The following is a 15,488-nucleotide window of genomic DNA, read 5'->3' as shown; positions in this document are numbered from 1 at the left end:
TTTTTGTTTGTTTATTGTGTTTAAACAGCAGTCCCTTTAGAATTTAGAAATCTATGCATCACTGTAAGGGACACATCTGTGGTTTCCCTCCTCCTCTACAGGTATAACAATAGCACAGAGTATACATTATACTTATATAATACTATGAGTCTCACGGATTCATTTTTAAGGTAGCGCAAAGGTACACTAAATAATAAAAATGGCATAATTAAATTGTTGGAAATCGTGGTTCAATGTAAAACTACATTTAGTTCAATAGAACGTTTAGTTCAACAGTTTGACATGGTAACCCTCAAATAGATACTTTGGAAGTTGCCTGGGAGTCTGTTTCACTGAAAGTCCCACACACACACGGAAAATGCTTCATGATTATTTTTAAAACAGTAAGCCACACTGCTTTGGATGATTATAAAAGACGCTGGAATAGTGGACGCTGGCCGTCAAGGTCCACGTTCCACCCCTCTCCACCCTGCCTTGTGCTCCAGGGGCTGACTAATGAGAACCACATCAAAGGTTTCCCTTGTGCTCTGTCTCTGGCTGACAGCACAGGCAGGACTTGGAGGGTGAGAGCAACGTGGGGTCAGCATTCGTCCCCCTGGCTCCCCTCAAGGTTCCAGAGCTGGCTGTACCCCACCAAGTAACGGTCATCGTGCCCACTGGCCGCCCTAGCTCGCTCACTGGTCCAGCTAACTTCTCCTTCCCTTTCCCCCGAGGCCTAGAGGTGGTGATGGTATCCGCTCTTACCAGCCTTGGGGCACTTAACTAAACCTGGTGGTTTCCCAATTCTCGGTCTCATCTTTGCAAAAGTCATGTTATTAAATTATTTTAAATTTGCTAATTTTGAATGTGCCATTTCTTTTCTCCTGGGACTCTGACTGATACAGCAATTGAAAAAATGGCATCATTAAAAAAAATCTGTGGATGTAAGATTTAATAACTAATTATTCATTTATCAAACATGGATTGGTTGACTCCTTCTTGCCAGACACTGAACCAGGCACAGGAGCCATGGAGGTAAGCAAAATCCCTGGTCTTATGGAGTTTTCTTTCTAGTTGGGGGTGGAGAGGAGGAAGAAAATAAACACATATTCAAGAAAATATATAGTATGCCAGGAGGTGACAAATGATATGAAGAAGATGGAGTGTGCCGGTGGGGATGCAGGGGGGCGCGGGGGGTGGAGGGTGGAGGGAGGGCTGGGGCATGGTATGCGCCACGGCAGGTCTGTATTATACAGGAAAGTGTCTGTGATAGAGTTACATTTGAGCTGAGATGGCAAGGTGGTAATGAGATATCCTATGTGCGTAATTTAGGGAAGAGAATTCCTGGCAAAGGGAATGAACAAGTGTTCAGGCCAGGTATATGCAAGGAATGGCCAGGACACCAGTGTGGTTTGATGGTCTGAGTAAACTGGGCAAGGAGGAGAGGACAGAACATGGGCCGGTGAAGTGATGATGAGTGGGGGTGAGTGGATCGCACGGAGCTTTCAGGACCACTGGCAGGACTTTGGTTTTTACTCAGGGCAGGATCCTGTGGAAATATACAAGGACCACGCAGTGGGATGAAACAAGCAAAGGCTATTTATCCAGCCACCATCACTTGTATTTGGCTGAGACCCAAAGGCAGGCAGAGAAGTGGGAAAGTTTTACAGTGGAATAAAACTTATGGTTACCAAAGAGGAAAGGTGGGGAATTTGGAGTTTGGGATTAACAGATACACGCTCCTATATACACCGAGAGACAAAACAAGGGTGATATTACGGAAATAGTAAACTCTCTAATAAGTCAATAGAGACACAGAAAAAAATGACTGCAGGGACATCCTCTCGGTGTAAACAGTGGTTATCTTCACGTGGCAGGGCAAGTGACTTTTATTTCTTTAAATCTGTCCATTTTTGACAATGAACATGTGTTACTTTTATATTTTCAGATTGGTTTCATTATTCTTTGTTTTGAAAGATAAAGCGGAATAAAGTGAACGCGTGCTTTATTAGTCAATGTGACTGTACTGAAAGGAGTACTTTGATTTATCTAATGGCAATTTTTATTTTTAGGTTTTGACTGTGCTGTAACTTAGGCAAAAAAATGACTTCTGTTCTCAGAAATAAAATAGTTGTAGCTACATTTGAAAGATGTCCTTTTCTCAATTATACTGAGTGGATTACAAAAACACCAGCCTCTGCTAAAAACATGAGAGAAAAATATCTCCTAAAAATCTTTCCTATAATAGAACAAAGAAGGGAAAGAAAATGCAGGGCCTAGATGAAGGCACTGAGTGTTCATCATCTTTAAACAGTTTGGCACATTCAAAAACAACTCAGAAGATATTCTGGTACATCTTCAGGCTGCTCCAGTGCCCTCAGACTAGCCAACAAATGGTACTTAGTGTGGAGTCTGCCACTGATGTTTGAACATCAGTGGGAAGCTTTCTAACATTTCAATCGTTTGTTTTGTTTTGTTTTGTTTTAACTCTGAAACGGATATGGTAATATAGGCTAATTTAACAGGGACTTAAAAGAACAGAATAATGAAAACATATCTAAGTCACAATGACAATAAGTGTTACAAGTTCACATCAGGATACCATGAGGTCCAAAAATTATTCTGAAGCACTATGCTAATGCTTTGGTTAGAGTGAAACTCTGAGTAATCTTTGTTCATATCATTGAATGTTTTTATTTTGTGAATGTAGAAAATTTTGGAAAGTTTTCCATCACTGAAATAGTTTTACTTTGCACCACCTTTTTCCTTATCTACCTTTTTTGGGGCCAAAAATGTACAAATGTGTGCTTGTCCTTTGAACAAGTGTTTAATATCTTTTTCTTTCTCTTAAGACAATGACCCATGCTGCACAGCAATAGAGTTCAAAAAGAAGAAAGCTTTGACACTGACTGAAGTTGAAGCTCTTGCGTGCTTTATCATTTTGGTGTCATCAGCTGCAACTGACTATCATTTCATTAATTCTGGACCTTCTGTTTTAGCACACTCATGTCAAAATATCACCTAGCCAGTGATCTCTTTATGTCAACATTTCCGATGGTACAAAATTTTAAAAGTAATAATATTTGAATTTCATATATTAGTCAGCCTATGTCATCTGAATTCTACCTCATGAAATGGGTTTGGTTCACTCAGCACACGAAAGTTTGCCTTTTCTTTGTCTCCGATAAGATTAGGGTTCTTGAGATATAAGCTCTATTTTCCTCTAGAATAGTATGTTTATTCTCTACTATACATTATATAGTATTAACCTAAACTGGTCCCGCCAAAAACGATTAGAGATCATATATTTTAATCCACTAGTTCGTGGCTATGTTTTGACATCATTAAAATATCAGAATGAGCCCACTTCAATCAGAAGTTTGCAGATACTTCAAGTGTACAAACTAAACAATTGCATAAAATACTTATAGGCTTCAGATATCTATGTTAGGTATCTGTACTCAAATACCTATATTTAAGGTTGTGTTCTCCTAATAAAGTACATAAAAGTCATTTTACTGGTTAGAAATGACACACAGTAAAAAAGGAAAGGGATCTTTATATGAAATCAAAAGTTTTAGTTCTTCATATTTTCCTCTTCCCAGAAATTAAAGTGTTTTATATTAATTAATACCTATATGCTTCTAAGAGTGAGGAAAGATGGTGTAATTTCTCACGGTTAGGGAACCTAGTATAAAGAAAGTCAAGAATCTTCATCCCAGGTTAGATACTTCTGTGGACACCGTGATTGCTCCCCTTATCATAACACATAGCATCTGTATTGTTAAATGTAACTATTTAGTGGAATGTAATCACTGAGTGATATGATGCTTCAGGGTCAGTGTGCATTCTTCACTCGGGCATATATCCCTAGCTCTTAGCAGAATTCCTGGCATATAGCAGATGCTCAATAAACATTTGTTGAACACACAGATACATCATGCAAGGGCTAAAGTGGTCTTGATTATTTTCCTAGAACACTTGCTTTTATTCACCTATACTCATATATTTGAGGCTTGATGTATAAAGACAAAAGATAATAGAATAAGAATAAAAGGAGTTACTTTTTTATATAGAAGAATAGGTGAAACAATGCTGTTATGGCAAAATATACTGTTTAATTATGATTTTTGATGTGATTTCATTATTTCTTCATGTGAAATGACAGGCAACCGTATAATTCAGGAAAGAGAAGAGCTTTGGAGGAAATGTGTGTGTGTATATATATAAACATATATGTGTGTATCTATATACATGTGTGTATATATGCATACATGTGTACATATGCATATACGTGCGTGTATACGCTCGCATATGTGTGCATGTATATGCACACGCGCATATATACATATGTGCGCGCATATACACATATACGTGCATGCACATGTATGTGTGCATATACACGCATGTGTGTATACATATATGTGCGCATATATGCAAAAGCGCGTATATACACACACGTGCGTGCATGTGTGCGCGTGTGTATGTACATATGTGTACATACATGTGTGTATATATGCGTGTGTATATATACATATATGTGTGTATATATACATATATGTGTGTGTATTTGTCTGTTCAAACACTGGCTCTGGCACTTACTAGCTGGGGGACTTTAGGAAAATAAATTCTTTGAGCCTCAGAGATTTCATTTGTAAATTGATATATAAACTGCAGAGTTGTAAACATAAGGTTGGAATGAGATAAGGTTGTAAAGGTCCTAATGCAGTGTCTGGCTCACAGTGGGCACTCCAGTGTGGTAGAGATTGGTATGATGATTATTATGAAAGCCTTTGCCTAAGGAATAATCCTGTCGAACTTCTCTGAGTTGGGTTAGAAAACAGGGCAGGAGGAATAACAGTGATCTGAAATTTCCTCAAAGCCCTTCTTGTCTTATGGAAATCTGCTGTCTGCTTTTGATCACAATCCAGCCTAGCGGCAGCGGATCTTTTAACAGAAGACAACTGTTAACCATTCAATGGAATTTCGCAGAGGAGTGCCCATCCCCTGAAATGAAATGTAATGTCACCCATCTCTGCCGATTCTAAAAGAAAACCAAATAAAACAGCTTTCAAGTGGTTGACTTAGGCAGAGGCTAAAAGGTGGCCCAATTTCTTGGGTTCCTCATCCAGAAAAGGAGTTAAACATTTCATGCACTTAAAAACCCCTCCCAGCTGGAACTTTCTATGGGCATATGCAAAAGATGGAGATTGTGGAATCAAAGTGAAACGAGGAGGACAGCAAAGTGACAGAGGAAGATGAGGGAGAGAGGTAAAACTCATAACAGTAGCAGATTTTCCACGGGTGTGCACCCTGAGGCTGCAGAAACACCTGGAGGCGTAGGGGGTGCGACACAGAGAGGCTTACCTCTCTGCTCCGCAGTCTGTTCTCTGCTTATTTTAGTTTTTCTCTTTGTACCCCAGGCTTCAATTGATGAGGAAATTGAATTTACTGATTTACTTAATCAATGACTAAACCCATCTGCCTAGGAAGTTACTGATTTCCATAATCGTGGCAGAACGCTGTATTCCCTCTCTGTGCTCCAACAGCATTCTGTTGAATAGTACCAAAAGCTCCTTTTCAGTCTCCACTTTTATGCAACAAAATAAGTCTGTTCTGGACAAAAATGTGGGCTTCCGAAGCCCCATCTGATAGCTGAACTGCGCTCGGGTGGCCCCTCCTGGATGGGCAGGGGCAGGTCCCAGCATAGCTGTGAGATCTGTGTGTGGCCATTTGGGAGCTTTGGTTCCATTCTACCCATGGCCAGTCCAGGGCTGTGAGGGAGGGGGATGGGGTGCACTTGCACCAGGCTCTCACTGGTGTCTGCTCCTCGAGTCAGGCTGCACTCTTGCACAGATGATGCAGGAAAACACAACGACTGCACCAATCTTTAGAGAGGAGTCAACTTTATCGATTATAGACAGAGCCATGGTGCCCAATCAGAGAGTCACAGACATCTGGAGGCAGGAGAAGCATTACAGAGCACCCATATGGGCACTGAGTGTTGAGTCGAGTTAAGTAAATAAGCACCTAAGGGTGTTTGTTATTTTTGCGGTAGACGTAGATACTCATTTATTGAATAAAGTCATAGTCATTAAAAAGCTTTACCTGAGCCATGACTGTGTAATTTAAAAACATAAATCGAGGGAGAGTATTATAAGAGTATAATTATGAACATGTGAGGATCCATGATGGATATATGTATGTATATGTGTGTGTGTGTGTGTGTGGAGAAAGCTTATGTTCGTAAGTTTTTTTGTCATAAAATTTGGGAACAAATGTTCTAAAATTTGTCTCATGTGAAATTGAGAGCATCCTATAAACATCAAGTTAAACGGTACGTATGACTGAAAGGCAGTGAGGTAAAGGAGTGAATGAAAGAATGTATATAATGTGTTAAGTACACTGTCTGGCACACGGCAGGTGCTCGATGAATTTCAGTTATTATCCTTATCAGTACCAGTTACTGGTAAGTACTGGCACAAGTGTGTACTTGCATGTGTTTATATAAACTGGCTAATAAGTAAAAGCAGTTCCCAGCCTAAGATAAAGCAGAGTTGATTATTCCCCCTCTTGTTCCCGTAACACTCTGTTCATTCTCTGTTGTGTTGATACTACATCACATTCTGCCGCCATAACTTATCTACAGGGCTCTGTTTCCTGTTAGACCATATGCTCTTTGATAGAAGGGACTGTATCCTATTATCTTTGCATCCCCAATACACAGTGCTGTCCCCAGCAGAAGTGTGAGCTGGATACATTTTTAATACATGCAAAAAAAAAATCTCATAACATGTCCTAGAGTTAATATGCAGCAGAGGGAGAGCTTACAGGCACAATGGTTCCTAGAGCTAGTGAATTCACACGTGAAGAGTTACAAGCAAGTGTAGAAAGAAATAATCAAAATTTTGAAATGGTTGGGAAAGTGATCCTTTGTGGAAAGAAAAAAGGTTATTTAATCTCTTAATATGAAATCTAACATTGAAAATAATAGACAATATATATAAATGGCAAAAAATAAACAACAACAAAAAATCTAACATTGTATTTATGCTATTAGAAATAACAACAAAATTTGTATTTTGCTTTATGTTGTATGGAACTCTTTCCTAAGAATGCTGCAACATGAGAATAATTAATTTTCCTTGTTGTGTGCATTAGGAAACTAAATCTTCATAAAAGCCATTTGATTCGATGTTAGATCTCATACAACTATACATTGCAGAGCTGTGAAACAAACCCATGTCTTGTCATTTCAAGACCGCTGATGTTCAACAAGACATGGACTATATTAGGCATCTGCTGTACCAGCACACTTGTCAGCCATCATAGGGGTGATCATGGCCTGGGATGAATAGGGCTGAACTTCATCTAGAAAATGCCAAGACAACTCAGGTGACCATTACATAAAATAAAATTGTGGCAAATTTTAATTAGGTAGCCTTCAAGAGTATAGATTATATATGGAGTGTGTGTGTGTGTGTGTGTGTGTGTGTGTGTGTATGTATATTGTGTGTAATTGTTTTTAAAATCCCACTTCTCAGACTTATTATGGGTAGGGAGTATTGTGTGTCACTCTGGGCTTATAAATAGGAACGCACAAATGAGTTTAAGTGTCCTATTCCTGAGGTCAGGTATGGCAATTATACCAATGGGCAAATAAAACATCAAGAAATGGCTTCAAACAAACTGTAACTAATGGGCCAGTTTATATGTATTAAAGCTGTCATGGGCTTGTTCAAAAGAGAGAAAAGCTTTATCATGCTAGCACTTACCCCAAACTCAGGACTAGAAGAAAATTTAATTGTTTATTCCTAGATAATGCAGATAAAATTAAATGTAATTAAATGCTAATTAACATTTCTGTCCTGTTCTTTAACGGAAATGATAAACATAACTGAAGTTCATAGGCAACTAAAGGCAGAGATGTTAGTTAAACAAACAGAGCCGGAGCTCCGGTTCTCTTATCCTCTCTCCTTAATTATGCTCAGTTGTTAAACCCAGAGATTTCCACATATGTCTCCGTTTCACGTACTCGGTAGATTGTATCTTCACAGAACATTTAAGAGTTTTCTGACTAACGAAATAAATAGGCTGGCGGTTTAAAAGAAAGTCACGTCTGTCTTCTGACAGGATTTCAGCTTTAGAGAGGCTCACCAAGCTTTGTATAAATGCCAGCCCTCAAAAGGCCAATTCAACCTTTTTTTTTTCCTGGCTGCACCGAGACAAGTCAGGACTGGAGGAGTGTGGCAGGGGAGGGAAAGGTCAATTTACACTCAAATCAGTGAGGTTCACTTTAACCAACAACAGCTAAGGGTGTGCATTGACAAGAAAACATGATCTAATAGAAATTAAGAGCAATGATGCAAGGTATTTTTCACCAAGGAGAGGGGGTGGGTTGGTGGGTATTATGTAACAAATGTGGAAACATATGGCAGAATGAAAAGTTTTGGCTGGTGAATATATGAAGAAATTTGAATAAAGTGTTATATGGAGAACAAATTAATCCCCAAATGGTCTAATTCTTAAAGCATTTGTTTAAAGGACATTTTAAAACACATTTAAAAGACTTTAAAAAGTCATGAAATAATTCTAGAAAACTGAGATGAGTGACGTCGGTTCTGAAGGATAAAATTATAATAAGAGAAAGAACATATTGATAATCCTAGGTGTATTTGTAGTTCATTGACTTGAAAAAATATCCCTTCCTTTCATTAATTTTTGGGTTCTCTCTCCCATCAGCATATCTGAGAATACTGAACCATTCATCTAGAAAGTTCTCTCTATGGAAAATCCAAACATTGAATTTAAAACCTCCTTTATAAGGTGTTTTGTCATAAAAACCCAACAGTGACACCACCACTGAGTTGATGGTAGCTCTTACCGTCTCCTGGGTCCACGATCTCCACTGTGGTCACTGCAGGGAATTCCAGGGCAGCCAGCACGGGCTCTGAGAGAACCACCTGGAAGGTCTCGGCCCGTTCATGTTCCCCATCACTCAGGATCTGCACTCTCCACGTGGCCCGGGTCTGGCCTGGGTTGAACTGCACTTGTTTCTGTGCTTTGCCCTTGAAGTCTTTGTCTTTTTTTGCAGTCCCATCTCTTGAGCCAATACCTTCACAGAAACACAATATCATTTCCTTTGTTTCATTTGCAACTAGGTTATTAAGGCTTTCCTTGGTGTTAACTTTTTGTGTGTCACTGTATCCTGCAGTGCAAAGTAAATCCTGCCTTGATTCCATGAGATGGATAATTGGGTATGGGTCTTACAGTAAAAGCGTTCTACTGTAGGTGTTAAGCAGTCCATGATTCTGTTCTGCTCTTGCCCCATTATGGTTTTGCTATATATTCTTTGAGCTAAGTTTGTGTTAGAACCACTTGTAAAACAGGACCGAGGAAATCGATGCTCACATTCTGAAATAGTCTCACACCCACAAATTCGTACGATCTAAAAACTCTTCACATTTACTTTTTTGCATGGGTTGTATTGCATGTGTTATATTTTTAAAACTTCAGAAAAATTCTCTAACTAGAAAATATAAGCCAGCAAGAGACTCTGTGAGTCAAAGAATTCTTTGATAATCTGAGCTGTAAATGGCCAAGCATGATAATAAAAAATTATAATATTCTCTAAACATTTAATGGAACTAGGACCCTTAAAAAATCTAATTCAGTGTTTGTCAACATGACTATTGCCAGGTTTTTCTTTGTGGAGCATTCCAGAATTCCACGAAACCATGCGAAGAGAATTGGAGAGCTAAATATATATGGTTATTATGAGCAGTACTCTGTTGGTTCACTCAAGGTCCATTTCAGTTAGCTGGGAAGGTTAAAGGATCCCTGAGTCTCTAAGTACATTACGAGAGCATCTTTATTTGCCATTACTATGCCACATACTCAAATCATAAGATGTATGATCTATAAAGCAATGAGTAAGAGTCAACAAATTCAACATCATAGAAAAATTACAAAATTGCAGTTAGTATTTGTTCTAGTATATTTTCAAGTACTGATCAGAACCTCTTAATGATATAAGGTAATGGAATAATTTTCAAATATATTCCTTTAAACATTAGCATTTTCAAAAAAAAAATGTCATGAAGAACCTAGGGGTAAGACAGGAATGAAGACACAGACCTACTAGAGAAGGGACTTGAGGATATGGGGAGGGGGAAGGGTAAGCTGTGACAAAGTGAGAAAGTGGCATGGACATATATACACTACCAAATGTAAAATAAATAGCTAGTGGGAAGCAGTCGCATAGCACAGGGAGATCAGCTCGGTGCTTTGTGACCACCTAGAGGAGTGGGATAGGAGGGTGGGGGGGAGGGAGACGCAAGAGGGAAGAGATATGGGAACATATGTATATGTATAAGTGATTCACTTTGTTATAAAGCAGAAACGAACACACCATTGTAAAGCAATTATACTCCAATAAAGATGTAAAAAAACAAAAAACAAAAATATTGGCATTTTCAAAGAATTTGGTAGAAAGATTTTAAAAGAGAAAAATAAAACCCTGTGCCTATTAGAATTAAAAAGTCTGAAAATAAATTCTTTGTACCATTTCTCGCTTAACTGAAAAAAATTATCTTATTTTCAGAAAATGCCCTTTTGTTCTTCAAACTAGAAATGAAACTGGACCAAGTAAGATCCATTCAATCACAAATGTTCATTGGGTGCCTACTATGAGCCAGACAGAACAGATAAAACCTCTGTCCTGTGGTGCTTATGTAAGATTTATTTGGGGTTTTTTTCAGGTTCTCATTAGTTATCTATTTTATACCTAGAATCAACAGTGTATATATGTCAATCCCAATCTCCCAATTCACCCCACCCTGCAAGATTAATTTGAATATTTATTTCTTCATCTGAATATATCACTGACTATTTCATCTTAAAATGAAGATGAAGATAAATATTTCACTAAACTATTTCTGTCTTATAGATCTCAGAAATATTCCTTTTTTTCAATAGGTGGTGAAGCATAATTTACTGAATGGCAAGAGAAAAAAGGGCACAGAACCAGGAATTTCAGCACTACGTATCTTGTTGAGCATTGCAGACTTCCTGGTAGCTCTCTGGTTCCTAATGCTCACAGAGTGGCTGTCAACACCTCTTGGATGCACCACAATTCACTGCCAAGGTGATGATGAAAGGAATCATTCTCTCTGAGGTTCCAGCACACACGCAGCTCATTGACCCATTTATCCCCAGTGGTACGACCAGCAAAAGAATCTATTATTTGCACTCTGATAGCTACTGCCCACTTTTCCGATTTGTTTTGTTTCATCAACAATGCATTATTTTCCTGGAGATTCAAAAGGCAGTGAAAAACCAAAAGGACTCCATATGATACAAGGAGTGTCCACTAGTTCCAACTAGTCATACTTCTAACTGATAATCAAATCATCCAACCTAAATAAAAAATAAGTTGCAAAGCCAAATCTCAGTTGTTTCTGAAATTTGGGGTGGATTTTGAAAGAGATTCCCAACTGGATGTGAAGTATAAATAGACAATATCATTGATTCGTCAGGTGAAGAGAAATGCAGTTCTATTTTATGAAAAAGATTGTCTTAAACTGTTTGGTATGTTTCTCAAACATGAGAGAACAATGAAGGGCATGTCATCTTTTTTAAAAGGTACAATAAGACCATGATGGAATATTAAATTTACTTGGGGTCAAAAATAAAGATTCCCTTTTCATAATTAACACATAGTACCTACTCTAAGTGCAGGGCTAGTCTACCTTGTTACTGAAAGTGTGGTCCATGGGCCAGCAGCATGGACCAGATCTGGACGCTTGTTAGAAATGCAGAATTTCAAACCCTATCCCAGACCTATTCAATCAGAACCAACATTTTAGCAAGATCCCCATGTAAGTCTTATGTGCATTAAGATCTGAGGGTGGGCAGATACATACTAAATACATCATACCTCCACAAGGCACTCTTACATAGGTGCCCAATTTTAATAAAGGATGAAGAAATGGTGTATAGATTGTGAAGGAGACAGATTAGTTCATACTTGTCTACTTGGTAGACAAGACAGTCACACACTCAATGTTCGAAAATTTTGCTCTTCTTGGAGATACAAATATTCAGCTAGTAAACCATACATATTACAAAAATATTATTATATTGGGGAAAAAGAATTCTGGAAATTAAAAGGCTTATAAACTGGGCTTAAATTTATGCTTCTTTTTTCAAAGATAATTATTAAACAAAACATATTACTTTGATTTACTAAATGAAACTACAATTGCATCTCTTCCTGTGGCATGGAAGAATGGTATGGGGGTTAAGCAAGGTACTTTGGAATGAGAGGTTAGACTTCAGTCCTACCTCTGCCACACAGCGGCTATGAAATCATAGGCAAGTTAACTTCCTCAGTTGCAGAGGATTTAAGAAGTGCTGCGGGGTGGTAGTTAAGAGAATCTGCCCTGGAGCCAAATCTCACTTCTGGCCTTAGTAGCTATGTAACTTTGGGGATATGACAACCTTTCTGTTTCCTTACCTGTATAACGGGGGATATAATGACCCACTTTTCTTGGGGTTGACTATGTAAGGTGTTGAGAACCAGGGCTGGCCTGTAATAATAACTCAATAAATTAGCTATCATTATTATCATCTCACAGTCCATTACCTAACACAGTGTCTGGCACGTAACAAGCACTCAAGAAAATACTAGTTGAGTTAGTGAATAAAAGATTGTAAAAAGGGCTTCCCTGTTGGTGCAGTGGTTAAGAATCCACCTGACAGTGCAGGGGACACAGGTTCGAGCCCTGGTCCAGGAAGATCTCACATGCCGCGGAGCAACTAAGCCCGTGCACCACAACTACTGAGCCTGTGCTCTAGAGCCCGTGAGCCACAACTACTGAGCCCGCGAGCCACAACTACTGAAACCCGCACGCCTAGAGCCTGTGCTCCGCAACAAGAGAAGCCACCGCAATGAGAAACCTGCGCACCGCAATGAAGAGTAGCCCCTGCTCGCCGCAACTAGAGAAAGCCCGTGTGCAGCAAAAAAGATCCAACTCAGCCAAAAATAAATAAATAAATTTATTTTAAAAATTAAAAAAAAATAAAAAAGATTGTAAAGAGTAAAAGAGATGGGTAAAGTACTTAATGTGCTTAGTGGAATATCTTGCGTTTAATGCGTGTTCAGTAACTGGGAGCAATAAGATCTTTGAAATTGAAATTTTTTTGCGAGATGCAAATACATATTTAATTTATTAATGGGTTAAAATGGTTATAAAATCAACAATTATCTCTGAGAAAATACATATACAAAATACATGATTTATTAACTGTGTGCCTGAAGGTAAATGATATTGTCTTTAGCTATAATACGAACTATCTAATTTTAAACCTCCATACATGAAATTGGAGGTTGTAGGGGAACAGTAATACGAAACACAGCCCTTGCAGAACTTCTACAGGGCTACCCTTTGCTTTAAGCTGACTTTTCCATTCCCAGTCCTAGCATGAATTCTACTACCATCTTCAATGATTGATGCATATGGGCCACACACAGAAGTCTTTCCAACTTTCTATCACCCTGGGTTACTAAGTAACCTTGTGAGGGTAACCAAGTAGCACTATAGAGCCTTTTTAGAATTATGAATGATCTCCACGCCTGAAGGAAATAATAGTTCATTGAAAAAATAACTTAGGGAGAAAAAAAACAGCTCGTTCAATATTTTAGCATTCAGCTTAAAAAATGGCAACAGAGAGAAAAATCTGAAAAGATAGTTTTAAAAATATTTTTCAACCATTAACTTTCCCATTGCTATCAAGGGGCCGTATGTGAGTGAATAACTAAATATACTCACTAGGAGTGGGAATTTAGGTAAAACGCAAATAGATGAAAACATCCTTAAGAATTGCTAAGGTGCTCTGTCTTTTAGTCATTATTTTCCCTGTGAATTATCTGCTACATTTTCAAGCACAAAGCACAGTTAAGGTGCATCTCTGACTGACAATACGTAAGGCAGAATCAAATTCCTGATCTGAAGGGCACACGTGTGTGCGCAGAAAGAACACGCCTCTTTGAGGGCAATAAGAGCATTCACTGTGCTTTAGAAGGTTAAACACAGATTGTAAATGACCGCCTACAAAGATGCACAGGCAAATAAAGATGATAAAAGCAGAGCTGCCAGATGGGTGTGCAGGTGGACCCGCACCCCTGAAGCCAGAGGAGCCTTGAGGGGTCAGTAAAGCAAAATGTGAAAACCCCTCATCTAAAGTTAAAAAACAAAAAACCATTTTGGAAATAAGGGATAATTAATATCCAGCATCCCAGCATCAGTGGAAATCATGGCAGGTGGGTGGGAATAGAGTTCATGGCAAAAGTATGGTGTGTAGAATATGCGTGTGTGTGTGTGTGTGTGTGTGTGTGTGTGTGTGTGTGTGTGTGTGTGTGTTGATAGGGATCTACTGTTTAAGGCTTTTGAATTTCATGGACCAGTAAAATTTCAAATAATCATTTTGGAAACAAACACAGGGTTATCAGCTTTTTATTTTGCCAACATTTTCCTAGATTCTTACCTTAGTTGATACTCACAATGAAATCTCTTTCACTGCATGAAAATTCTATCAGCCTAGATGTCTACATAACACATGGTACCAAAAATAATATAATCACCTGGGGTGCTATTATTTTTCATCACCATGCCAAATATTTTGTGCTGATTATATTACTGTTTAAAATGACTAATATACCTACTTTTCTCTATTTTATGTTTACATGAAATTGAATGTGAGCTTGGAGATGAAAAAAGGTTTACTCATTTGCTTTTGACTCTTTTAAAAAAAAATTTTATTTTATATTGGAGTATGGTTGATTTATAATGTTGTGTTAGTTTCAGGTGTACAGCAAAGTGATTCAGTTATACATATACATATATCCAAACTTTTTCAGATTCTTTTCCCATATAGAGTTCCCTATGCTATTCAGTAGGTCCTTGTTGATTTTATTTAAAAGGGTAAGGCAGCAGAAAAGGATTAGTATTTAACACCTTACTGTTGGGAAGAAAAGTTACAACATTTATCTTTTACGTAGCGCTCTTATGTAGTGTTAGGGTTTTTGAAACTTTTAGTGACCTACCAGAGCATTCAAATGCAACAAACAGATAGTCAATTACACTTCAATGTCTAATAGATCACTGAACAGTTTTTTGTTTACTTAGTATTAAAGTAGCCTTCATAAATTTATATTTCAGCAGGATTTTATCTTATAAATTACAGATTTGCCTAAGACTATTCTAAGATCTAGTGACACTTAAGTTATTTTAATTTATGAGCTATTACTGTCATTTTGTAAAGTTATTTTAGATCAGAGAAATATCATATGTAGGTAGAAGATCTGAGAGGTATATATCTTGATTACATACTTCCTATTTTTTCAGCCTTTGTCTCTTTGATTTAGCCTCAGCACAAAACTTTTGGCATGTTTCTTTAGTAAAGAACCTTTAATTGTCAGTATCTCCCTAAGCTTTAAAACTAGAGCA

At 38.0% G+C, this 15,488-nt stretch overlaps 1 protein-coding gene across 1 annotated transcript in view; it reads right to left on the bottom strand.

The window, feature by feature from the left end:
• The window catches only part of FREM2 (FRAS1 related extracellular matrix 2), a 159,337-nt gene that overhangs the window by 72,910 nt on the left and 70,939 nt on the right, over positions 1-15,488 (bottom strand). The window contains exon 4 of the mRNA XM_030882453.2: positions 8,864-9,094. Within this exon, the coding sequence (XP_030738313.2) occupies positions 8,864-9,094 (231 nt within the window). The remainder of the gene's footprint in view (positions 1-8,863; positions 9,095-15,488) is intronic.

Source organism: Globicephala melas, chromosome 18 (assembly GCF_963455315.2).
Source record: "Globicephala melas chromosome 18, mGloMel1.2, whole genome shotgun sequence".
In the NCBI taxonomy this organism is placed as follows: Eukaryota; Metazoa; Chordata; class Mammalia; order Artiodactyla; family Delphinidae; genus Globicephala; species Globicephala melas.
Note: the sequence above shows the minus strand (reverse complement) of the source record. Positions and strands in the feature narration are given on the sequence as shown.